The sequence below is a fragment of the Sorex araneus genome, chromosome 11 (genome assembly GCF_027595985.1).
Source record: "Sorex araneus isolate mSorAra2 chromosome 11, mSorAra2.pri, whole genome shotgun sequence".
Lineage (NCBI taxonomy): Eukaryota > Metazoa > Chordata > Mammalia > Eulipotyphla > Soricidae > Sorex > Sorex araneus.
Window position 1 is genome coordinate 34,652,400 of NC_073312.1, and position 25,722 is coordinate 34,678,121.

The window sequence follows — 25,722 nt, forward strand, 5'->3', positions numbered from 1 at the left end:
CATGTGAGATTTGACAAGCCTTTTCCTTTGTTCTAGTGGTTCAGTGTAAGACTAGGGATGTCGCAGTGCGTTTATACAACACCAGGTGCGGCTAAATCTGTGGCCCAATAATCACGTCATCCCTCCTCCAATATCGCCCATTTTAAAACGTGGCCAGGTCTACTTTCCCCCCCTCTAACTTCATACTTCCTTTGTGTGTACTTGAACACAGGCAAATCTGCCGCCAACTGCTGTCGGTGTGCCACGCAATGCCTGGGTCCATCTGAGAATCAGGAAGTTGCTGAGAGGACACAGCGGTCTGTGTAGTCAGGCTGGAACCCAAGTGTCTCACCTGTTGCCCCCCCCCCCCATCTGGCTGGCGTGGCACACGAAGGAAGCACACTTGGACATCACCTCCGTATCTAGATAGCCTTGATCATCATCTTCCTCCTCCCCCCTCCTCTGACCTGTGCTTCTTGTTTGTTCCTTCATGTGGTGCCACATTTTGCCACTCCCAACATGACCTGTGTGCCCTCCTGCTGCTTTCCTGCCCTCACCTCACCAGGAAAGCGTGCTTTTAAGGTGGCATGTCATGATGGCACCTAAAATTGAACAGACACCAAAACTTAAACTGCAAAACTGGTGTTGTATAAACAGAAACATCCAACGACTTGCTCTAGATTAGATGGCGGTGTTCCTGCCGGTCCTTGATAGCCTCTTCCATTCCCCAGTCCATGGAGGTGAGGTTATCAATAACTGGGAGAAACATGTCCAGAGCTGGCTCTTGGGTATACTCTTATGTATTCAGTTTTGTAAATAAACTAGATTAGATCAAGTAGTGATGTAAAATTTTAACTCAAATTGGGTATTAGTGGTTGGAATTTTACATTAACTACAAATAAGTGATTAGGAACAGGAGAAAAGAAATGGGAAAATTCTTGCGTTAGTGGTATAAAGATTATGCTTAGATTTCTGCCTATATCTTGTGTTTTCTAGCTTGTTAGTGAGGCATGGGCTAATGCAGTGTGGACTGCATTCACGCAATTAGCAAATAACCGCTAGTTTTCATTTTATCTCTTAGCAAAAAAAAAAAAAATAAACAAAAACAAACAAAAAAAATGGGTAAAGCTCCTATCTAAATATTTGACTATTGTGACATCTCTTCTTGCAAGGTTTGAGTGAAAGACTGTAGTCACAGATTAGTGGGGGGAATAAAAGTATCTTTTTTGTTAAATCGGCTTATTTGTATGGATTGTTGCTTTTACACCAGTTTGTATGGTATGTCAGCTAACTTTTTTTTTTATAATCAAATTTCTTTATATCAGCTGCAATAGTGTTCCATTTTACCACAGAGTATTTTATAATTAATGCTGTTGACTTTATACCCCAAAATGGATCAAGAAGTGTGATTCGGGGATGTTTAAATTTGTATGACCGTGAAGTTAATAGCAACAAGTAGAAAGTTCGGGTGCTACACAGGATATCTGCTCCTCTCTTTTCTGGATACAGTTATGTTGGGGTATAAAGTATTAGGTATTTGTATTTTTGCTGTCACAATAATCGACATAACTCTAGAATGTTCACAGCTAAGATCTCTGTATTTGTTTTTCAACTAACAACTAATTTAAATGTATTGTACCTTTTATTCCTTGTTCTCTTAGATTGTTTTTTGCTAGTAACTCTTAACTCAGCTTCTGCCTCTGGGCTAGGGCTAATAGTGCTTGTATGGAATCATGGAGCTCAATGCAGCTATTGCTTACAACTGCTTCAACTTTGTAGTTTGGACTTTTTTTTTCTGTAATTACAACTTATTAAATCTAGTTGTATGAAGTACTGACACTTGTCATCCTTTGCATTTGCTGAGGAGGAAGGATGTGGATGCCTGGGGACAGGTGCTTTGCGGGCTGAGCGTTTGAGGGGAGCGGGGGCAGCCTTGACAGCAGCACCTTGCGCTTTCTGACACAGCACTGGGCAGGAGCAATAGTACAGTGGGTAGGACGCTTGCCTTGCACGTGGCTCATCCCGGCACCGCATACAGTCCCCCGAGCCTCTCACGGAGCCAGGAGTGAGTCCTGAGCAGTGATGGGTGTGGCCCCCAAACCAAACCAAATAGCACCAGTTTCCAGACAAAAGGAAACGGACGAAAGGACTGGGTCAGGCTATTGACACGTTGTGGACGTGTATCCCGAGGCTCGGTGGAGAGGGAGGTCAGCTTGGGTCGTCAGCACTTGCCTCCCGACACCAATTTTTCAAACTTAAAACCAGGTCGGGGCGGTGAGCGGGCGAGTCCGCCCCTTCCTGCTCTGACGGGGGGGGGGGGGTGAGGGGGGGAGCTCTTTTCCCAGGCGGGTCTTCGACGCCCGTGGGGTTCGAATCCTTCCAGAAAACGTGTCTCGAGGCCAAGGCTCGGGTCCGATTGATTTCGGTGGGGGGTTGCCGCAGTGTCTGAGCCGGGGATCTGACCGACGTCCCCAGGTGCCTAGACAGGGTGGGTGCGGGCGTCACTGGGACCCCCCCCCCAGGGAGGGCTGGATGGGGTGGGGTACCTGTCCCGGAGGGGGCATCGGAGGCTCCTCTGACCCCCGTGCTTGGAGTGTGCCTTTTCCCTCCCTCTTAGGTCACTCCGAATTTCTAATATATACTACGTCCCTCCCCGCAGCCGGCGCCCCAACCCGGGGCCGCACGCCTGCCCCCTTTCCCTGAGAAGCCCAGGGATATCGCTGACCCATCCACCCTCGCCGCAGCCTTGCACTTAAAGGGACCCAAAACCCGGGCGCCGCACCCCCGACATGTAGCTGCACCCGGCCGGATAGAGGGGTGCTGGCTGCGGGGGGCAGTTGCCCCGTGGCGCAGTCGGAGTCCTGCTCGCTCCTCCATTGGGGAGTGGACGCTTGTTCAAAGAAGATTGTTGCACTTGGAGCACAAGTGGATTGTTGCACAAGTGGACCCCATTTTCGGGGATTTCAGGTGGACACCAGGGCTGGTCCTCTTGCAGTGAACCGGGAGTAAGTAGGTAAGTGAACAGCCCCTTGCCTAAGTAGGTAGTTTGCATGTTAATTTGGGGTTAAGTGTGAAGCATAACAAATAACCCTATAGGTACCCCGTAACAAGTCACCTCCTCCTCTGGTCCCTGTCTGAATAAGGGGGTGGCTCCAGGGAAGGGTAGGGGGTAGCAGCTCTTTTAGGGAAAGAACTCAGCACCCGCACACTCCAACAGGTCCCCAAGAAGTGAATGCAAGAAGACCCCAATACTATCCAGCTGCCAAACCAGCCTGGTGGGATTTATGGCTTGTCTTGTTTTTGTTTGGGATGGGGGGGGGTCGCTTTTTGGGGGGAATCACACCCAGTGATGCTAGGGCCTACTCCTGGCTCTTCACTCAGGAATTACTCCTGTCACTACTTGGGGACTGTATGGGATACTGGGGATCAAATCCTGGTCAGCCGCAGGTAAGGCAAGTACTGTCTCCCCCTGAAAGGTCTGTCTTCTGACAATTGTGATTAGAAGCCCTTGTATGAACTGACAGATAAATGTGCAGGAGAAAAGAGTTTATTCATACCTGCTTCTGCTGACACAAAAGAAGGGAACCTCCATGATTCCAGATTAGGGTTATTAGGGTTTACACTTTGGGGAGAGAAGAGTAATGGTTTCTATGGGAAGATCAAGTGGTTAGGGGGGCGGGAGGTGGGGAGGTACTCTGGTGGGTAGGGAATTCACCACATTCAGGAAACGCCCCAGAATAGCGTTTTGAGAGCCTTTCTCGTTTCTGCCTGTAGACAGAAGCGCAAAGCTCTAGGAAAGCTTCTGTTAGCATCAAATATCCAGAATCAGTCCTCTTCAGGTCCCAGGGTCTCCACAGCTCAATGGAGATTGTCTTCCTTCTGCCCTGGGATGGGGACGTGGAGGGAACAGCCCTGGGTTGGGTATAGCTCTGTGGAGAGAGAACTTGGCTGGTGCTGCATCAGCTTCATTTACTCTTCCTCAGCCCTGGCAGGGCCAGTCCCTGTCCTGTCACTGTCTTTGTGGCTGTTCCTGATGAAGCCTCTGGTTAAGATGGGTTGGAGTGAATAGTTCATGGGAAGACAAACTTTCCAACTGGCCCTTTTTCATGCAGGCTCAAATCAAAGGACACTCTTGGTAAATGACAAAATAACTCCCCGGGCAAATTATGGTCTCCTTTGGGGTGGGCAAAGCTTCTTGCTGTCATTTGCTTGGTGTCATTTCCCACCTCTTACATCAGAATGCAGAGCCAGAAATGGAGCCCAAGTGGTAGATCACTTGGGTTGAATTGTCCTGAGTATCATGTAACCCCACCCATGGTCTAGCCCTGATGATCCCAGCACTGCACTGCTGAGGTCCTCGAAGAATGATCCTAGGCACCGCCCCCAACACACACTATAAGTGTGGCTCCTATAATGTACATAAAAAAATAAAACCAAAATATAATTTCAGTACATACCCACAGGAATGATAAAAAGACAGATTACCAAATATTAGTGGGGGATCCTGACAAGAAGTGGCAAATGTATAAAGTGATGTGGCCATTTTTTGAAGTGTCTTTAGGAACTATCCTGGGACTCAGCTTCTCAAAGGCACGTGATAAATAGAAATACATAATATGCCCTGGAGATTTACAAGGATGATCTTAGCAGCAGAGTCCACTAGCCCAAACTAGAAGCTCTCCCAAGTGCATCATTAGATCCCTTCTGAAGGACCCAGAGAGAATTAGTATCTGCAGATAAATGCTATGTTGCAGATTTCACTCACCATTGATCCAAAGAGCACACTCCAAAGAACACACATCTAATTCCATTACAAACAGGTGAAGGAGCTGGAAGAGGGCACTAAGACAGTTCCTGGGATACAGGGAACCTTCTTGAGCTAACATTCAATACACAACAATGTTGAGTTTGTGAAAATTCATTGAACTGAAATCTGTACTTTTCTGGGACTGGAGTGTAGGATGACATTACTTTGTCCTCTTCCCCTCTTGCCACGAGGAGCTTGTCCCGATTTTTCCCGGAGTTTAGGCTCACCCCAGTCACACCCATTAAGATGTTCCTGAATCTCTCCCATCCCTTTGTTAAGCTGTAATCACTTCTCTATGCTCTCTTCCCCAAAAACAGTTAATCAGTTTCTCCCCCTAATCTGACTCAGCTAATTTGTAAGGTCAGACCTTCCTAGGATACTGAACTTATATTGTAAGTTAATATTACCTTTCTCCTCTCCTTATGCCTTTTGAATAATTTACTTTAAAGCAATGTCCTTTTTGTATAGACACAAGATGACAATACTATGCTTTCATAACTTGGGACTAAATTGGCTTTGAATATTCTTCATTCCTGGGCATCTGCTTTCTCCACTTAAGCCTCAGTTGCCCTCAGTTCTTAGCACCCCAAAAGCAGAGTCCCAACGAGGGACAGGACGGATCCAGGGCAAGCGGTGAGTTATGTGCTACCCTAGCATCAAGATGGGCCTGGCCAAAGTGCCTAATTCTTAACTATAAGTTAAGAGCTTGATCATAGACAAATGCTGTCATGCTCCAAGAGTAGTGATGAGACTAGGACCCTGATACGGATCTGGCCTGAGCACTGTAGTCTGAGATTGAGATGGCCCCAGGAGAGCAATTCTATAAGCTTTCGTAACTTGGGACTTAATTGGCTTCGAATATTCTTCATTCCTGGGCATCTGCTTTCTCCACTTAAGCCTCAGTTGCCCTCAGTTCCTAGCACCCCAAAAGCATTTCTTATTGTGTCCATACAAAATGATTAATATTATGAATGCTTTTATGTTTGCTGGATGAGGAGAGGAGAAACACACTCATGGGACTCCGCCCTTGGGTAGATCCTCCTGCTGAAAGAGAATTAGTCCTAAGAGAAGCATCCCCTGAAGGAAAGGAACCTCACCCCTATTGATGGGTGACCACACCTAAATGTACGCCCCAAGCCCCTCATGCTGGTGGGATTTAACTAGGCTATAAGAGTGGGTTGGGGGGCGAGATCCAGAGATCCAGAGCTGGGAGAGAAGCAGAGAGAGAATGAAATAAACTGATCGAGCAGCCAGTTTGGCCTTCTTCCTTTCATCGCCTGCCCTTGACCAACAGCCCCACACAGCGGTTCCAGAGCACCGAACTCGGGCGGTGAGACAGAACCACTCGAAGAGCCCGTGAGTGCACACGCCCCTCGGCATGCCTTAGTTTTTTACACCAGAGAGATAATGCATCGGGCAGGATGTTTGCCTTGTACCAAAGCGACAGTACAGTGGGCAGGGCACATACCTTGCACGTGGCCAACCCAGGTTTGATCCCCAGCACCTTCTCTGGACCCCTGTGCCCCTCCAGTAGTGATCCATGAGTGCAGAGCCAGGAGTAAGACATGAACATATCTGGTTGTGACAAAACAAGAAAAAAAAAAAAAGCCCCCAAACCGGGGCTGGAGCGGTAGCACAGCGGGTAGGGCATTTGCCTTGCAAGCGGCCAACCAGGGTTCGATTCCCAGCATCCCATATGGTCCCCTGAGCACCGCCAGGGGTGATCCCTGAGTGCAAAGCCAGGAATGACCCCTGAGCATTGCCGGTGTGACCCAAAAAGCAAAAAAAAAAAAAAAAAAAAAAAAAAGCCCCCAAACCAAAAAACAGCCCAAAACAAACAAAAAGACCCACAACAAAAACTTGTACATTTCTGTTTTTGTGTTCCATTGAAACAAAACCATAAAGTAGGTTTTGCTAGACTGGTGCTTTCTATGCTTTCAGTGGTCCTTTGAAGGAGTGAAGTGGAGATGAACTGTACCTTACCCTTGTCCTTGCTTTGGGTTTGTCTCTTGGGTCTTTGTAACTGCCAGCTTTGCTTTTAATAGAACCTGGCCATGAAGGGCCAGCTGGGCCCCATCAGTAAGTTTGGGGAGCACCTGGAGAGTATGGGTCCCTTGGGCTGTAGTCACTAAAATGGGAGCTCTGGTGAATGTATAGGCTCCTTTCTGGGAGATGATGGGGAACAGCAGCAAGGGAAAAGTGGTGGACCCCTGTCTGCATTTCCGGAAGCCCCTCTAGACTCAGATGGTGGAAACCCCAGTCCTCCTCCCGTCAGGGATAAGTCTCAGAAACATGACATACGTTACTCTGTTATTTGCGCTGTGCCTGTCCCATTGGGACTAGCCTTGCATGGCCCACCATAGCCCAGCAATCAAGGGGCAACGATGTAGGTGGTCACGGTAACATCTGGAGCAGCATTAAAGACATAAAGAGAACAAACAGGCAGAGACCATGGGCAGAGTTCCTCTGGGAAAACAAATTCTGAGCTACTTCCCACAGATCTGGCTGCCCTCAGGGGTGGGGAGGGCTCGGGAGAGGGCTGGTGAGGGTGGCTCCTAAGTCAGAGAGCACAGAAAGGATAGCATACTCAGTGGGTGAGGATGAGTAACACTTGTACCCTGAAACATGAATATTAATATTAGTGTAAATCATAACCTGATTTCAAAAATATTTTTTTTTCCTGGCTTTGAGGCCGTACCTGGCAATGCTCAGGGTTACTCATGGCTCCGTACTTAGGGATCATTCCTGATGGTGCTCTGGGGGCCATCAGAGTGATGACAGCAGTGGATCGTCAAACAATAATCTATTCCAATCTAGTCTAGCTCTGGTATCCCCCCCCCCAGTTTTTTTTGGGTTTTTTTTTTTTTTTTGATTTTTGGGTCACACCCGGCGATGCACAGGGCTTACTCCTGGCTCTTCACTCAGGAATTACCCCTGGCGGTACTCAGGGGACCATATGGGATGCTGGGATTAGAAACCGGTGGGCCGCATGCAAGGCAAACGCCCTACCCGCTGTGCTATCGCTCCAGCCGCCCCCCCCCCCCCGGTTTATCTTTTTCCTTTGAGATTATCTCATACATCTAACTACTCTGCATCTCTATTTTGATATATAATAGGGTAGCTCAAGTTTATTAAGGTAATTCTTGACTTACCTTCCCTAATTTATTCCTCTTTAATGTTCTATATATCTCCATGGCACCATGCAAAAATCAAGACGAGAACACACTTGGTTGTGTTACTATAAGCAGGGTGACACTGATTTGACTGAGATATAGGATCTGATGAAAGTCAAAGGACAAGGGCTAGAACTTGTAGCACTTGTAGATGGTAAGGAATTCCAATTCACTCTGGGTGTTACAGGAAGCTACAGGATTTGGCAAGCAGGATGACTAACTAGAACACAATCGAGTGAAGATGATAGAACTAGAGGAGCAGCATAGTAGCATATATACATGAGTAGTGGAGGTGACATACGTTGTGTGTGTGTGTATTGGAGTATGTATTTTGCAGTTAGAGACAGCAGGTAATGGATTGGATGTAGGGCTGTGAAAAGTAGATTTTAATCTATTAGGAGCCAGGTAAATCAATCATGTTCTCTAGAGAACATTTCTTAATTGTGTGTGGCCCTAAGCACCACTGAACCTGAGCAGCACTAAACCTTTGAGCCCACACTGTTGGCAGAGTTCTGCTGTGAGTGATACCTGGGTGTACACACAAACATACAGTCCAGAGAGTTAACAGTCCAGAGAGTTTAATGGGATAGAGATCATGATTTGCGTGCAGGCAGCCTAGGTTCAATCCTCAGCATCCTATTGTCTGCCAAATAACTGCTGGTGGCAACCCCTGAACGCTATGCCAGGAGGAGCCCCTGAGAACTATTGTGTTGTGGCCTACTTTTTTTTTTTTAAGGAGCAGGAGAGCTAGTGACCAGAGATGTATGCCTTCCACATGTCGGGACCCAAGTTCAATAGCTATGACCCGTCTGAGCACTGCTATGCTAAGCCTAAGCAACACAGCATCAAACATTGAACCATCAGGTCCATGAGCTAGTATGGTAGTGTGCTTACCATGCACTCAAGCTAACCTGGGCTTGATTCCCAGCACCCCATATGGTTTCCTGAGCACTGTCAGGTGTGGCCCAAAAGTAAAAAAAAAAAAAAAAAAAAAAAAACTAAAACAAAAACTCCAACATCTGCTGGACCCTCTTGAGCACTGCTTGGGAGCACCTCTCCCACCAAATAAAGAAAAGAAAAATAGGTATATCAAAGTTGACTTGTCTCTTCAAGGATCTTCCATTTCCTTTAGAATCTCCATTAAGTGTACATTGAATTCTCTCACTTATTTTAATTTTTCCCATTTTTCATTTTTTTTCTATCATACTTACTCCATCTTGGTGATTTTGTAAGATTGCAAGTTCATAAATTATTCAACAAATGACATTTAAATACATCAAGTTTTCAATTCCAGTAACTTTCCATTTATTGGATCCTTTTCCAAATATGCCTCATCTTTTACAGTGCTGTCATTTTTATATCTATTGTTTTTTCAGATCATTCTTTATGCATCCTTAAGAGTACTCTATACTTGATATTTTTTTCAATAATTTGTTACCTCTTACAGACTGTCTGCATGCGCACACACATGTGCATGTAAACTTTATCTTAAACTCTCCCAAGAGGACAATCCTATGGGACCCGACCTGAAACTGTTTCCAGAGAACAGTTTGATACTTGCCTCTGCTAGGTACCAAACCTGTTATTTCTTAATTTGTCAGTCCTACAGTATCTATTTAAGTAAATCCAGAATTTAAACTGATCTGTGGTAAAGATAGTCTGGAATTCTGACTTCTCACAGAAGTATGTTTCCAGGCTCCTGTATAGTTGGGCTAGTCCTGGTTCAATATATAAATTCTTTGTGGGCTTATGGGAGGGATTGTTATAGTTTTATTTTCTCCTGTCAGCCTAATGCCAAGTCTCTTGTTCCTACAACAGAAACAAAAAGCTCAGCTTTGATATTCAACAGAACATCACTAGTGTGAGAAAATTTAAGAAACTGGTAGGAACTTGCTTTCTGAGGTGCTGACTGACCACCATGCTTTGTGTGAAAAGCAAATACTCAAGAACTTTATTGTAATTGCTTACAACTCAAGTTTTATGGGTCCAAACTAAGAGCTCTAGACTAGATCCCTGGCAGTTCTACCACATGGTCCCCTCTTCTCCAAACCAAAACATCACAAAAAGAAGGTATTCCTAAAATCAATGGGGATTTTGTGCTGCGTGCTGCGTGCGGGAGGGGAGGGGCACTGGCCCATACTCAGGGGTTACTCCTAGCTCTGCACTCAGGAATTACTACTGGCGGTGCTCAGGTAATCATATAGGGGTGCTAGAGACTGAACCTGGATTGGCCACATGCAAAGCAACTGCCCTAGCTGCAGTATTATCCAGCCCCCTAAAATCAATTTTAGACTCTGTTGATGCCAATGCGTATTCTGGGAAACTGAGGTATCCCCCCCCTTTTTTCTGGGGAGGTGGGGTGGGCAGGTTGGTTGGGCCATACCTTACTACTCAGGGTTCATTCCTGGTGGTACTTGGGACTTTATGTGGTACCAGGGATCAAAACAAAGCAAGTGCCTTAATTCCTGTACTATCGCTCTGGTCTGACTAAAGTTTTCTAAAATGCAGTGTTTTAATGGAGGGCATGCAGTACTGGAGATCAAATTCAGGGCCTTGGGCTACTAGGCATGCTTGAGCCATTTCCCTGGTGAATCTGGTTTAAGGTTTTTCAACATATAGTTCATTTCCCACGTATCCATTATTATTAAGCTAGTACTTTAAATGGATCACTTGACTGACAAATACAGATTTGTATCTTTATTGGAAAGTTGGAATGTATGATTTCATTTTTCACAACTCAAAAGGCTTCTCAGATGTTGTAATCATACAATTTTCTTCCTCTTTTCCCAATCATAAGGAACCGCTATTTTCCTGAGAATATTTAATAATAGGTAAAACTTAAACTCCAGAACACCTGACTTCCCAGCTTGGTTCTCGCAAATAGGAAGAATCATATAGAATTTAAAATATTAATTACTATTAATAAATTAAAATATTATTACTGTATTAATTATTAGCCGGCAGAGGAACCCAGGTGTGTGGGACCTGGGACCGAGATCTCCAGGGCTGCTCAGATCTCAGGACTGGGCCTCTTCCACTCAGATTCCCCATTTTCCAGCAGGTCACACCTAGAAACCACCCCCTGGTGCTGTGTAATCCCATCAACGGCCAACATGCAGAGACTATACAACCAAGTTCTGGAAGCGCACGGCCGCATTGTGGCTGCGCAACATCTGATAGCCTAATTCTCCCTTTTGGAGAACCTGGCAAGCTACCCAGAGTTTACTGCCCGCACAGGAGAGCCTGGCAAGCTCCCCATGGCATATTCATATGCCAAATACAGTAACAATGATGGGTCTCATTCTCCTGACCCTGAAGAGCCTCTAATGCGGCACCGTTGGGAAGGATGAGTAAAGAGAGGCTGCTAAAATCTCAAGGCTAGGATGAATGAAGTCGTTAATGGGCCTGCTCGAGCAAATCATTGATCAACGGTATGACAGGAAATATACATACCTCTCGGAGAGCCCAGCAAGCTACTGAGAGTATCCTGCCTGCATGGGCAGAGCCTGGCAAGCTCCCCGTGGGGCATTCAATATGCCAAAAACATTAACAATAGGTCTCATTCTCCTAACCCTGAAAGAGCCTCCAATCATTGGGAAAGACGAATAAGGAGAGACTGCTAAAATCTTAGGGCTGAGAGGAATAGAGACGTTCCTGGTGCCCACTTGAGTAAATCAACAAACAACGGGATGACAGTGATACAGTGAATTACTATGAGCTCTCTCTGGTAAGTAGCTGGTTTACAGAAATAGTAAAAAATAAAAACCAAAACCCAGACATAGCAACTCCTCTCAGGATGAGAGTACAAAGGTTAAGGCACTTGTCTTGCACGCACTGACTCCAGCTGGTTCCTGATACCACAGATCTCCCTACCTGAACACTGAATCTCAGCATTGCTGGGTGTGACCCCAAAACAAAAATGAAATTCCACTCAGACATATCTGGCTCAGCTACCATTACGTATGTATATATTATGTACAATATAAATTAAGAATTGTGGACAGAGGGGGAAACAAATGATGGAGCTGGGGACTAATTCTATGGTCTATGTATGGGGGACCACACGTGCCAGAGACTGAACTCAGGATTATCGAATACCAAGTATGCACTCAATCCCACTGTGCAATCTTTCTAGCGCCTATGATCAAAGCCTGATATAAAGAGTTTCCTTTTGATCTTCTACAAATGAATGTATATCCTACACACAATAAAGAAATAATCATTTAACTAAAAAGGATGACAATATTTTAGAATTTTTATATGTGAACTAATCTACTGCTGATTCTAGTGCTAATTTCCTACAAATAACACAGTTGCATGTTTTAGAGTTCCAATTTTATATTTTATTCTTTATGGAATGCTAGGTTTAATGTTACAGTAGGGTTTGTCAAAGCTATTGAGATGTGACAGAATCCATATCTAAATGCTGTAGAACAGTGAACAGTGTAACTTGAATGATTTTAAACAAAAGTTATTATTTTACAGTTGAGGTCTGATAGTTTTTAAACCAATGCCTATGTGGATGGCCAGCCACAAACCATGGGGATATTTATTATCTGTACATGTATATACAAATATATCCCTTCCCCATATGTATATATATATGCACACAGGCATGTATTAATTTATGTGGGAAATTTATAAAATTATATACACATACTTGCACACCTATATACATCGATCCACCCTCCCTACTGAGCTCATTTTCTAACACTAATCTGTTTCATACCCAATTATTGCCATCCAGTATACATGATTTTAGTGCCAGTGCCAGTAACAAGCACCTTTTACAGGATAGGTACATCTGTGCATATAGATATGTGTATTTATGAATGTTTGTGTATACAAAGGAATTGTGTCTCCCTCTTATGTTTCAATCATGCATTCCTACAATAAACAGTCTTTTCACCATAGGTTTTGGAATTCTAAACAGTGTAAAATCTACTTCTGGAAAACTGTATAGGTTCATAGTTACAAAAAATATATTATATATATATATATATGATTGAAACCTATAGAGTACATCTGTTCTCGGAATCTGGCTATATCCTAGCCATTAGATAAATTAAAAAACACACCCTCTTACTAGGATGTTACATAGCCTTAAATAGACTATTACCTGTATTTAGAATGATATAGTTTAAAAGTTGACAAAATGATGTTAAAGATTTGAAAAACACTATGTATCTGCGTTAAATATATAAAGGTTTCCATCAAGGGTCTGGTTCAATTCATTGTCTAACATTTTCATATTCCAAGAGTGACCAATATTGTAGTCATTATTCTTAAAATTATGGCTCATTAAGGCTTTATAGAAAAAAAGCCCTGTATTTGATCATTTATAAAAAAAACAAATTCTATTTAAAAGAAAAAAATGTACATGAACACTAAAGTACTCATGGATATCATCCTATACAAAGTCACTATCTAAAGATAAGAGGTTCGTTCCCAGTGAGAACACCTCATGGTAGCACATGTAAACCTGGTTTGGTTCCTCTGCTCTGCAGTTATTCAGCATGTAAAATTTAAATAATTTCACATTAACATTTAAATTGAATACAGTGCAAATATTTGAGAATAACTTGTTTCCCCCAGTGAAACAAGAACCAGCGTTATGCTGAATATTCTTCAGACCTATTTACACATTGAGCTAAAAGTTCACCATAAACTTTGAAATTTGCTGAATATCAGCAGAAATGTAACTGAACTAGCAGCAATTGCATTTACAATATTTGTTAGTTACTTTAAAGAATGCATAAAATTTTCTAGGCTGTACTCCGAATCATATTGTTCTTGATCCCAAAGATCACTCAGGTTTTCAAGAATTGATTTCATGCTTGCTCTCCCAGAAGTAGAGGCATCGGCTTTTTCTGCTTTGCCATCCTTAAGAAAATCAACAGAGACAAAACGAAAGATTAGCTTAAGAAATCATGTCTTCCTTTAAAATAGCACACTTGTTTCTAACTTCAGTCAACAAAATCAACACACTTCAAGTGATAGGGAAGTTCATCTTCTCCCTTGCTAGAAGTCAGCGTGGATTCCTAAGAACAATGATATTTTCTTATATAACCAAAATACAAAGATCAAAACAAGAAAATTTAATGTTGATACATTTAAAATGATTTTATAGTCTATATTCAATTGTTGCTAATTGTTAATGAGATACTTTTTTTCGTGATGGTTTTTGCTTTCTTAAACCATTCTCTAAAGCACTATTCTGCACACTGAAAGTAGCCCAAAAGTGTATATATATATATATGGGGGGTGGGGGGGTGGGAGATGGGGGCAGAGAACAGACAACGTGGTGCATACCAGCACACCTGGCAATGCTGAGGGGACTACATGCCTTGCTGGAGCTCAAACAAGGGTTGGTTGTGCACAAGGCAATGCTTTAACCCCTGAACTATCTCTTTGGTTCCAAAGGAATATTCTTTTTCAAACATAATAAAAGGTATCTGATGGTGGGTCCAGAGTGATAGTACAGTGTCTACCCAGTCTACCATTGACTTTTTTGGGGAAAAAAAAAAATCAAGCTGTAAACTTTTTATTACAAATTAAAAATGAGGTTCTTAAAAATCTCAACTTGACCAGATACGAAACAATTTAAAAACCTTTAAAGGTGTATTGAGAAAAACCAGGCTTCTTTTTTTTTCCTTTTTCTAAAAACACATTTGTCATTACCAAAAAGAGGTAAAAAAAAAAAAACAAACCCATGCTGCATAGATAATGCAGATAGTTTTGGTTATCTGGTCAACGGGCAAAAAGCAAGCACTTAAGGTCTTCAGCTCCAATCTCTTGTTCATTTCTTATTGCTGGAATTTCATATTCATTATTTCTTATTGGATGACTAAACCAGACGATGGTAAAGATGTTAAGCCGGATTTTTTTTTAAGGGTCAATGATCTTTATTTATTATTGAAAGTGGCCAAGTCACTGGGAGGAGGCCATGATGCTGGACACACTGTCAAAGTCGATCTTCTCCACAATCTTTGTCTTGCAAATGGCCTACCCAGGTTCAAACCCTGGCACCCTATTTATGTCCCTCAAGACCCACCTGGAGTGATTCCTGAATGCAGAGCAAGGAGTAAACCCTGAGCACTTTTAGGTATGTCCCCAAAACAAACAAAACATGGCATGAAACAGTACAAATAAATCAATAAAGATTACTTGGTGACAATAACCTATGCCTGACTTTTTATGAGAGGATGCGGAGGGGGGGAATAAGATGGTTACACATATCTTATACTTTAAACCTTACATGCATGATTAAAGAATTTTCCTCCCATTCTGGCCATCCCTTGAGGGACAAATATGCTATCTGAGAGGGCTGGGTGGAAAAGCTCATGATTTGCATGCACGAGGCCCTGGTCTCACAGAGGATAAAAAGGTAATTAAAATGCAACACAATCCACAAACAGACCTAATATTCTAAATTTTGCTCACCAGAGTACAGAAGAACCACTTTTAAATTTGAACATCACAATTCTATAATTCAAGTTCAATTAATACTATTTCTTAAAAAGTTCTAGTTCACAGGTTTCTAACTTATTTAGCCTATTGTTCTTTAAATGAACAAACAGAACACCCTCCAATCATGTACAAAGCTACTATGCCTCCCCCAATCATGCCAGCACGTGACAGTATCTACCCAGTGGACAGTATCAGCCACTTTCGGAAACACTGGTCTAGTTGATAGGAAGTGAATTCTGTTGCTGTTTCCTTTTATATTTTCACCCAGCAGTTCAAGTCTGTGAACTCATTAAAAAAGTAAACTGTCAGTTATTTACCTTATCAAGAGTGAAAAGATCAAGAAGTTGATCAGTACCCATACTCTGCAAACTAGAATTCTCTTGGCTAATAACAGTATTCGCTATGTTCATCTTGAATTTTTGCAAACCCATTATTTTCTCTTCCAATGTTCCTCTGGTTATCAATCGATACACATTAACCACTCGTTTCTAGAGAAAAAGAAGCAATTTTAGCACAAATAGATAAAAGCTCTAAGGTTCACTAAGTCAGAAGGCTTGCATATTTGTACTGAGTATTTCATTACAATCTAAGTAAGACGACTTTTCTTTATCTGGCTCATACACTAAAATTGTCTGCAGACAATCTGAGTATGAGGAATGGACAGTGTTCCAGTTTTTTTTTTTCACCTAAGTACCTTATTTAAAATATGCAGAAGGGTGGAGGGATGGTGCTGGATCATTGTATGACTGAAATTCAATTATGAGCAGCTTTGTAATGGTCTATCATGGATATTCAATGAAAAATTTTTTTAAAAAAAGTAATGTCGAGTTCATGCCCATTAAAATCAGCTTAATCAATGGCTGAATAAATAAAACATGCAGAAGTGGTACCAGAGAATTTAGTGATTAGCATAACCTCACACTTATTAAAATTAGAGTAGCCTTGAAACAAGGCTTCCTATCTATTGCAGGAAAAGGTGTTTTTTCCTAGTACAACATGTTAACTTTACCTGCCCAATGCGATGGGCCCGATCCATCGCTTGTAGATCACGCATGGGATTCCAGTCATGTTCCACAAATACCACTGTGTCAGCGCCTGTTAAGTTTAGCCCCAGGCCACCAACGTGAGTTGTAAGTAACAGAACATCTATGGATGGGTCATTGTTAAATCTAAAAGAAGACATATTTTAAAAAAAAAAACACATATATTATTTCTTCAAAGTTCCTATAAAAAATGTTAAGATTTCAATGAAAATTAAAGCATTTACATGAGAACATAGCTTTAAAATCTATGATATGGGGCCTGGAAAATTGCCTGCCTTGCATGTGGTCAATCCCTGATTCCCACAGTCGTCACACGCAGGCCCCACATCAAACAAACCCCAAAAAACCCTATGACAAGATAATTTCTGTGACTATTTCAGATGAAAATGTTTTCTTTTAATAACAACATCTTTCATAGTAAAAATGTATCCCAGAACAGGTCAGAAATTTCATAAACAAATATTAAGTTTAATTGTTTTACATTTTATGATATTAAAGACTAAGCTACAAATTAAACACTAATAATTAAGACAAAATACAACTATGAACCTTTTAAAGTATGAAGACAAAGGAGTATAGAATAGGTTGACTGTTTTTCAACCAGGGGCCATATGTTCTCCAATGAGTCCCACAGAATATTCCAAGGGGGTCATGGCAAGAAACTAGGTGGTTATCTGGTAGGGCAGGAGAGTCATCGGAAAGAAACATGATTGGAAGGGATCAGAGTCAGGAAAAGGTTGAGAAATTCTGGGTTAGATTATTCACGGAAATTGAGATGGTGGTGTTGAGGGTTGTTACTACTATATTAGAAGAAATTGACAAAGGACATCAAGAAGCTTCTATAAAAAGATGAAAGACAGACATAATTACCAAAATAATGATAGTAACTACCATACCATGTATTATATTCTATCAATTAATTAAGCAATTGGCTTTATGACATATCCATTGGTTCTGTTTTTGGGCCACTAACTAGTAGTGCTCAGGGCTTACTTCTGGCCCCGTGCTTAGGGATCACTCCAGAGGCGGTGGGGATGGGAGTGGGGGGGGGGGGCGGGTGTAGAGAGGGTACCTCGGAGAACCATCTGGGGTGCTAGGGATCAAACCTGGATCAGCCACATACAAGGCAAATACCCAACCCACTGTACTACAGCTTGCGTCCCATGACTTATATGTAGTGTAATTTCAGTAGTTCTATAAGGATATTATTGTCCTTATTTTAGGGATACTTAGGTTGTGTGGATAAGGAACAGATCTTAGAGAGTAATGCCTAAAAAGTAAAAGCAAGAGTCAATCCTGGGTTTGAATGCCTCCATAGCCCCTTTATGGGTCTCTGTATCTCTTAGGGATGCCTACTAACCATGTTCACTCATTATGGCAGTAGCATATCTGGGGCAGAAGCTAAAAATGTGCTATAAAAAGAAGCCCAACTCCTGGTATTTCTAAAGCAGAAGGTACAAACCATATTTAACAAACAATGCACTCAATGAATCTGCTTCCTATCCATGCCAGCTTCCAACTTGCCCTCAGCAAAGAATCAGGACAGAGATTTCAGCCAAATTACTTGTTTACTTCCTCCTACACCTCACCCCCAACCCCACAAAGGTCATTTCTATTTTTTACTGCTGCAACTCTTTCATGCCTTTTGGAATACTTTCCTATAGTCACTGACTAAACAAATCATGAAATTTTATTTCTTTAGATCTTATTATCAAAAGGGTTGTACTACACAATAATAATAAAACATCTGCAATTTGGCCAAAGAAATTATCTCATGGTGTAATCCAACTTGGTTTTAAAAATCTTGGAATGCACTTACCGTGAAACAATGGAATGCCTCTGGCCAGGTGGTATGCTGCCATCTAATCTCAAATAAGTGACAGAGGGTAAGTGAGGTTTGAGAAGATCATGCTCTACTATATCAAGCATGCTTTTAAGCTGACAGAAGATCAATATTCTGTGCTGGGCCACAACAGACTCTGTACCACTCTCTGAAGTGCTTCCATTTCCCAAGCCACAATCCAACAGCAACTTGAAGGGGAAAAAAATTGTTACAAAGGTGTACAGTACAAGTAGGCAACCAATCTGTCACAAACATTTCTCTATATGGTGAAAAAATGTACATTTACCTGTAACCTGTATGCCTGGAAAATTGATTAGCCTTTTGTACTGTGACCCTGTCATCCTGCAACATCTGTTACTAGGGGATTTTGGGGGTGCATGTGGTGTTGAGTGGAGAACAGGGTCAGTGACGCTAGGGGAGCACTGGTGCTAAATCTGGCAATGCTCAGGGGACTATATGAGATGCTCAGGATTAAACACAGGTCAGCTGCAGGCAACACAAAAAACTCTAGCTACTGTGCTTTCTCCTGTCCCAAATACCAGACTTTTTAAAAGACCTCTCTATAAAGAAAAATCTCTCCTTAGACAGAGCCTTTTCTCTGAATGACTGAAAAAAGCTACACAAGAGAAAGGTTCTAGGAAAGCCCTCTATACGTAAAATTAGAAACAATCTGAGACTTTTTAATTTGTTGGGTTTATAAGCATCTTAATTCTATACACTTCAGAGTAACGAGCACTCAAAATGAGAGATCAATTAATAATCATTGGTGGAAAATGTACAAAAAAATAATAAACTAAAAGAATTTAAAGCCTAAAATAAAACACAAGTAGTGGGCAACTTAAATTTTTATTTGTAAGTAGATCTATATAGTTTCTTCTTGGCTAAATCTTACTTCTTTATTTAACATCTCAGCTATAAGAAAGAAATTCATGAACAATTTAGACACAAAGATTGATCAAGCAAGAAAACCATTCCATATATAAACCGTTTAAAGGCAAATGATAAAAGATAATTTATATAAGTATATGATAAAAAATCCATTGTTTCACATTTAATGAAATAAGGATATACACCAGAATGTCATGTCAGATGTATCATTTAACATTCTCTAACCTATATGAAATCTAAAATCCTTATTCATTATTTTCAATAAAATCTAGGCCAGAACAATTATAGACAGCTAAAAAAAATCACTAAACTCCAGATACCATAGTAAGGCTTTCTTTCTTTTTCTCTCTCTCCCCTTCCTCTCCTGTAGGATAACATAGCCTCAGGTAGTTTGGGTTTATTGGGTTACTCCTGTTGCGGTGCTCCCATTCCTCTTTGTTTATTTGTAGCTTCTTTCTTAGCGTTCTGTTGACTTGTAAATATTGTTTTTCTCTTCTCCTTGAGTCCTTTGCATAGTTTATTCAGAGCAATGTCCTTTTTGTATGGACACTGGAAGACTTAGCAAATGCTATGCTTTTGTAACCTGGGAATCATTTGACTCTACATGATATTTTCCTCCTAGGCATCTGTTCTCTGAACCTAAGCCTCAGCTGCCCTTTTAGGCTTTAAATTCTTTTAGTTTATTATTTTTTTGTACATTTTCCACCAATGATTATTAATTGATCTCTCATTTTGAGTGCTACTTCCTAGCACTCCCCAAAGCAGGGTCCCGATGAGGGACAAGACGGACCCAGGGTGGGGCTGGAGAGATAGCATAGCGGGTAGGGCGTTTGCCTTGCACGCGGCCGACCCGGGTTCAAATCCCAGCATCCCATATGGTCCCCTGAGCACGGCCAGGGGTAATTCCTGAGTGCAGAGCCAGGAGTAACCCCTGTGCATCGCCAGGTGTGACCCAAAAAGCAAAAAAAAAAAAAAAAAAAAGACGGACCCAGGGTAAGTGTTGAGTTCTGTGCTACCCTGGCATCGAGATGGGCTTGGCCAAAGTGCCTAATGCTTAACTATAAGTTAAGAGCTTGATCATGGACAAATGTTGTCATGATCCAAACAGTGATAACTAGATTTGGACCCTGCTAGGGTTAGGAGTGATTAATCTGGCCTGAGTGCTGTAATCTGAGCCTGTGGCAAGATGTTGCCAGGAGAGCTGCCTTGCACGCCTCAATGTATCTCTTGCTATGTCCATACAAAAATAACTAGTATTAAGATGTTAATGAGTGTTTGGAATGAGGAGAGGAAAAAAACCCTTAACAGGTATTTTGCCTACTGGCAGTCAGGAAAGGCTTTGGAATGCCCCTAGGTTGTGTTCCCTTTGAACCTGACAGCTCTCAGGAAGGGCTTTCTTATGTTGATTTTGCTACCTGGCAGTGTATAACCTAGGGGCAAGGGCTAGAGAGGAAAAAGGGAGGAGAGAGATGGAGAGAAGGCTGCTGTAGATCCAGAGAGGACAGAGCTGGGAGTTCGGGAGATGAGAAAGATGGAAGATTGAATAGAAGGTAACTAATCAGCAACCAGCTTGGTCTTCGTTCTTCCTTCCGAACGGCAGGCAGTGAGACAGAGCCGCCTGGAGAGCCTGCGAGTGCACATGCCCCTCGCCCCTCAGGGAGCTTTAGTTTTTTACACTCTCCCTCTTCCTCTCTCCCTCCCTCGCTCTTCCCTCCCCTACCCCCCTTTCTCTGTCTCTCTCCCCACACCCGCCCCCAACAGTGCTCAGTGCTTTTTGCTGGCTCTGTCCACAGGAGTCATTCCTGGTGGGGTCGGGTACTATATGTGGTGCTGGGGATCAAACCCAGGTCAGTCATGTGGCTTACCCCATCTCTGACGCTCAATACCTTATTTCTTTAAAAAAAAAAACACCTCATTTCTTATCAAAAACCAACAAAGGAAGATATTATCAAGAAAGTAAGAAAGAGGGGCTGGAGAAGCTGGAGCGATAGCACAGCGGGGAGGGCATTTGCCTTGCATGAGGCCGACCCAGGTTCGATTCCCAGCATCCCATATGGTCCCCTGAGCACGGCCAGGAGTAATTCCTGAGTGCAGAGCCAGGAGTAGCCCCTGTGCATCGCCAGGTGTGACTCAAAAAGCAAAAAAAAAAAAAGAGGGGCTGGAGCAATAGCACAGAGGGTAGGGCGTTTGCCTTGCATGCGGCTGACCCGGGTTCGAATCCCAGCATCCCATATGGTCCCCTGAGCACGGCCAGGAGTAATTCCTGAGTGCAGAGCCAGGAGTAGCCCCTGTGCATCGCCAGGTGTGACTCAAAAAGCAAAAAAAAAAAAAGAGGGGCTGGAGCAATAGCACAGAGGGTAGGGCGTTTGCCTTGCATGCGGCTGACCCGGGTTCGAATCCCAGCATCCCATATGGTCCCCTGAGGACTGCCAGGAGTAATTCCTGAGTGTAGAACCAGGAGTAACCCCTGTGCATCGCCGGGTGTGACCCAAAAAGCAAAAAAAAGAAAGAAAGTAAGAAAGACAGGCCAGAGTGATAGTACAATGGGTAGATTCAATCCCTAGCACCTGAACTGTCAAGAGTGACCCCCAAAAGCAAAGCTAAGAGTGAGCCCTGCAAATCACTGGGCATAGCCTAACACTGCCCCCGCCCCCACACACACATCAAAAAAATGAAACTAGAAAGTGTACATAATGGAAGAAAATATATGCATATTTTAGGTAATCATTTAATACCCAGAATATAAAAGCCTCTCCTAAAACTAAAAACCAAACAAAATAAATGGTTCAAAGTACTAAAATGAGCTTTTCTCTAAAGAATATCTTACAAGCATTTCAATGATGGTTAATTGAATGATGATGATGATCTCTAATGATCATTAGTCATTAGAGACAGCAAATCAAATCAACACTCTATATTATCTTAATAAGACAGCTACCCTCAAAAAGGCAAAGTATTGGAGAGGTTGTAGAAAAACTGAAAGCCAGGCACATTGATGGAGGGAATTAAAATGGTGCAGCCACTGTGTTAAACAGTTTGATTATTCAAGTAAAAAATTAAACATTAAATTGTTACATGAGGGGCTGGAGCAGTAGTACAGCCGGTAGGGAGTGTTTGCCTTGCACGCAGCCGACCCGGGTTCAATTCCCAGCATCCCATATGGTCCCCTGAGCACCACCAGGAGTGACTCCTGAGTGCAGAGCCAGGAGTCAGCCCTGAGCATCGCTGGGTGTGACCCAAAAAGCCAAAAAAAAAAAAAGTTACATGATCTAGTAATTCAATTCAAGTCTATATCAAAGGGAACTTAGAAGAGATACTCAAAAATACATAATGATAACTCTATGTTCATGACAGCATTATTTATAATAGCTAAGGCAGAAACAACTCAAGTGTCCTTTAACACATGACTAGAATAACAAAATGTGGTGTATGCTACCTACAATATTACCATCACCCCATATGAAATATTATTCAGCCAAAAACTGAAGTGACATATACTACAATTGAACAATTTAGTGAAACTTGAAAATAAGCTAATCACAAAAAGACATATATTTCATGACTAAATGTACATGAAAACAACGCAAATTCAGAGACAGAAATTAAAGGTTACAAAAGGACTTGAGAAAGGGAAATGGGAAATTATGGCTTAATGGGCAGTTCTGATTCTTGTGATGAAAAATCAGAAATAACTAGGCATGATAGAACACTTAGTATTATTAACACTAAAGAAAGGCTAAAATGGAATATTTTATGACAAACACATACCACAATTTAAAAGAAATTTATCACAATTAAAAAAATTATTATCACAATTTTAAAAAACATCTGTAGGGGCCAGTGATAGCACAGTGGATAGGGCATTTGCTTTGCATGCAGCTTACCCAGGTGCAATCCGCAGCACACCATATGGATCACCTCAGCACCACCAGGAGTGATTCCTGAGCACAGTCAGGAGCAAGTGCTGAGCACAACAGGCATGGCCCAAATCCCATGCTACATGCACAGTCCCCACCCCCATTTTTTAAAAAATCTGTAAAATAAGTTAGCAAACCAAATTTTAAAAAAAGGCACTGGCAGTTTTAACATACCTCTAACACAAAATACTAACATACCTGTTTCAAAGCTGAAAGTTTAGGGGCATGTTGAATATCATGAAGAGAAGAATTCTGAATTGCCAATTTTTCAGTAGTACTCTTGAATTCTGGATGCTGAGGTGTTAAGACTAATGCTGGATGGTTACAGAGTTTACGTAAGTATTGTAACGCCTTTAAAGGAAAAGAAAGCATATGCAAGTTCACTTGACATGCCATAAATGATTCTGCATATCTGTATATGTCTTCCTCCTCAGAATTAACTGAGTAAGTCTGGTAAAATGAAGAAGACGACAGAGCTAAGTGACTTACTTAGAATGCTTGTGTTTGAGAATGAGAACTCTTTATTTAACCAAACTTTCTCTTCTGCCTTCTACGCGCCTTATGATTTACATCTTACTTTGGAATAGATTTGTAAATTCCACTTTTAAGTCTAAGAAGATTGCTGAAGATTATTATAGATACAGCATAAGAGGTACAATAAGCCTTCACGAGCATTTTTCCTTCTTCCTCTTTTTTTTTTTTTTGAGCAGGGAGGTGTAACATCCAGTGATGCTCAGGAGTCAGAACTCACTCTGCAATCAGGAATTACTCCTGGCAGTGCTTGGGAACCATATGCGATGCCGGGGATCAAACCTGGGTTGGCTGCATTAAAGGTAAATGCCCCACCCGCTCTACTATCACTCTGGCCTCCTGAACACATAAGAAACATTATCTGTCTCAGGACTTACTCATATCCTGCCTAGAGTCACTTTTTCTTCCATGTACCTGCATGGCCTAGTCAGTCTCTGCTCAAATGTCACCTTGGTGAGGCCATCCCTGATCCTTTATTAAAAACATATACTTTGCTTTACTTTCTTTTACATACTTATTTTCATCATTGCAAGATGTTTTGTTTCCTGGCTTACTTAACCTATCAACTTTGAAATCTTACTGCTTTGTGGCAGAAGAACCCATACTTTTTTAATTAGAAAGCAAAAGGTTCTCTGGAACTGGAAAGATAGTGGAACAGGTTGAAGCACACAGCTGCATGCAGGAGGCTCAGGTTTATTTCCCAGCAGGATGTGGTATTCCAAGTACTAAACAGAGTAGCCCCTAAGCACCATAGGACATAGCCCAAAATTAAAGAAACAAAAACAGAACTAAGAAATAGTTCAGATCTAGTTCATGCTTCGTATGCTGGAGGACCAGGTCCACTGAGTAGCACCAGGAGCAACCCCCAAGATCAGAGCTAGGAATAGCCTCTAAGCACTGCCTGAGGTAGTCCTCAAATGAAATAAAACAAAAACCTGAAAAGATTCTCTATTCTGACACGCCCTTTCATACAACACATAAAAATACATTTTGTACGCTTAATATTCTATTAAGAATGTCATTAGTAGGGGGGATGGGATTGGGAGGTGGGAGGGATACTGGGTTCACTGGTGGTGGAGAATGGACACTGGTAGAGGGAGGGGTGCTCGAACATTGTATGAGGGATACACAAGTATGAAAATGTGTAAATCTGTTACTGTACCCTCATGGTGATTCACTAATTAATAAAAAAAAAAGAATGTCATTAAAATAACTTGGTGATATTATTTTCAGTAAGGTACACATAATTCTAGAAAATACTAAATATACAATATTTCACTATTCTATGTTAAAATTGACACATTGAAAAAATCCTTCAAAAACATTTCAAAAGTGGACTGTGACCAATACCTGGAATACATGGCCTGTAGCTTTAAGCTTTGGTTTTTCAGTGTCTTCAGAAAGTGCAGCTGAAGAAACTGTTTCATCAACATCACATTTGGCACGAGACTTAGCAAAATCTTCATAGAGCTGAACCTGTAAGGGTGCCCCACAAAAAGCATATTTATTTTCCACTATTATTCAAAACATATTCAGCAAAGTTCAAGAATAAAAGTAATTTAAGTTAGTTCCCATTAAAGAAAATTATATTTATACTTCACTCAGTTATCCAATGCTAAGTATCTTTTAAATTACACTTAAAAAACAAGTATAACACACTAAGTTTGTCTGCCAAAATACTAATTTTTTCATTAATAGAAGATTAAAATACATTAAAATATCCTGTTTTAATATTTTATTAAAAGGAAAAAACCTGAGCTGTTACAAGTAATTGTTCATTGATTTGATTAACTCCTGAATGCAAAAAGCTGCCTTGTGGTAACTGTTATTTTTTTTTTAATAGAAAGCAAAATATTTCTATTCAAAAACATAAAGATCCTATTTATTTTCCTTAAGAAAATATTAAAATTATAGGGGCTGGAGCGATAGCACAGTGGGTAGGGCTTTGCTTGCACGCAGTTCGAAACCCAGCATCCCATAGGGTCCCTGAGTACAGAGCCAGGAGTAACCCCTGTGCATCGCCAGGTGTGACCCAAAAAGCAAAAAATAAAATAAAATAAAAATTATAAAG

General features: G+C 41.7%; 1 protein-coding gene across 1 annotated transcript in view; it reads right to left on the reverse strand.

Moving 5' to 3' along the window:
* Positions 1–10,655: 10,655 nt before the first annotated feature.
* The window catches only part of BTAF1 (B-TFIID TATA-box binding protein associated factor 1), a 94,770-nt gene continuing 79,703 nt past the window's right edge, over positions 10,656–25,722 (reverse strand). The window contains exons 33-38 of the mRNA XM_055119133.1: positions 25,002–25,127; positions 23,319–23,471; positions 18,292–18,503; positions 16,439–16,598; positions 15,747–15,917; positions 10,656–13,842 (exon numbers count right to left, since the gene is read on the reverse strand). Coding sequence (XP_054975108.1) covers positions 13,699–13,842; positions 15,747–15,917; positions 16,439–16,598; positions 18,292–18,503; positions 23,319–23,471; positions 25,002–25,127 — 966 coding nt within the window. The 3' untranslated portion in view covers positions 10,656–13,698. The remainder of the gene's footprint in view (positions 13,843–15,746; positions 15,918–16,438; positions 16,599–18,291; positions 18,504–23,318; positions 23,472–25,001; positions 25,128–25,722) is intronic.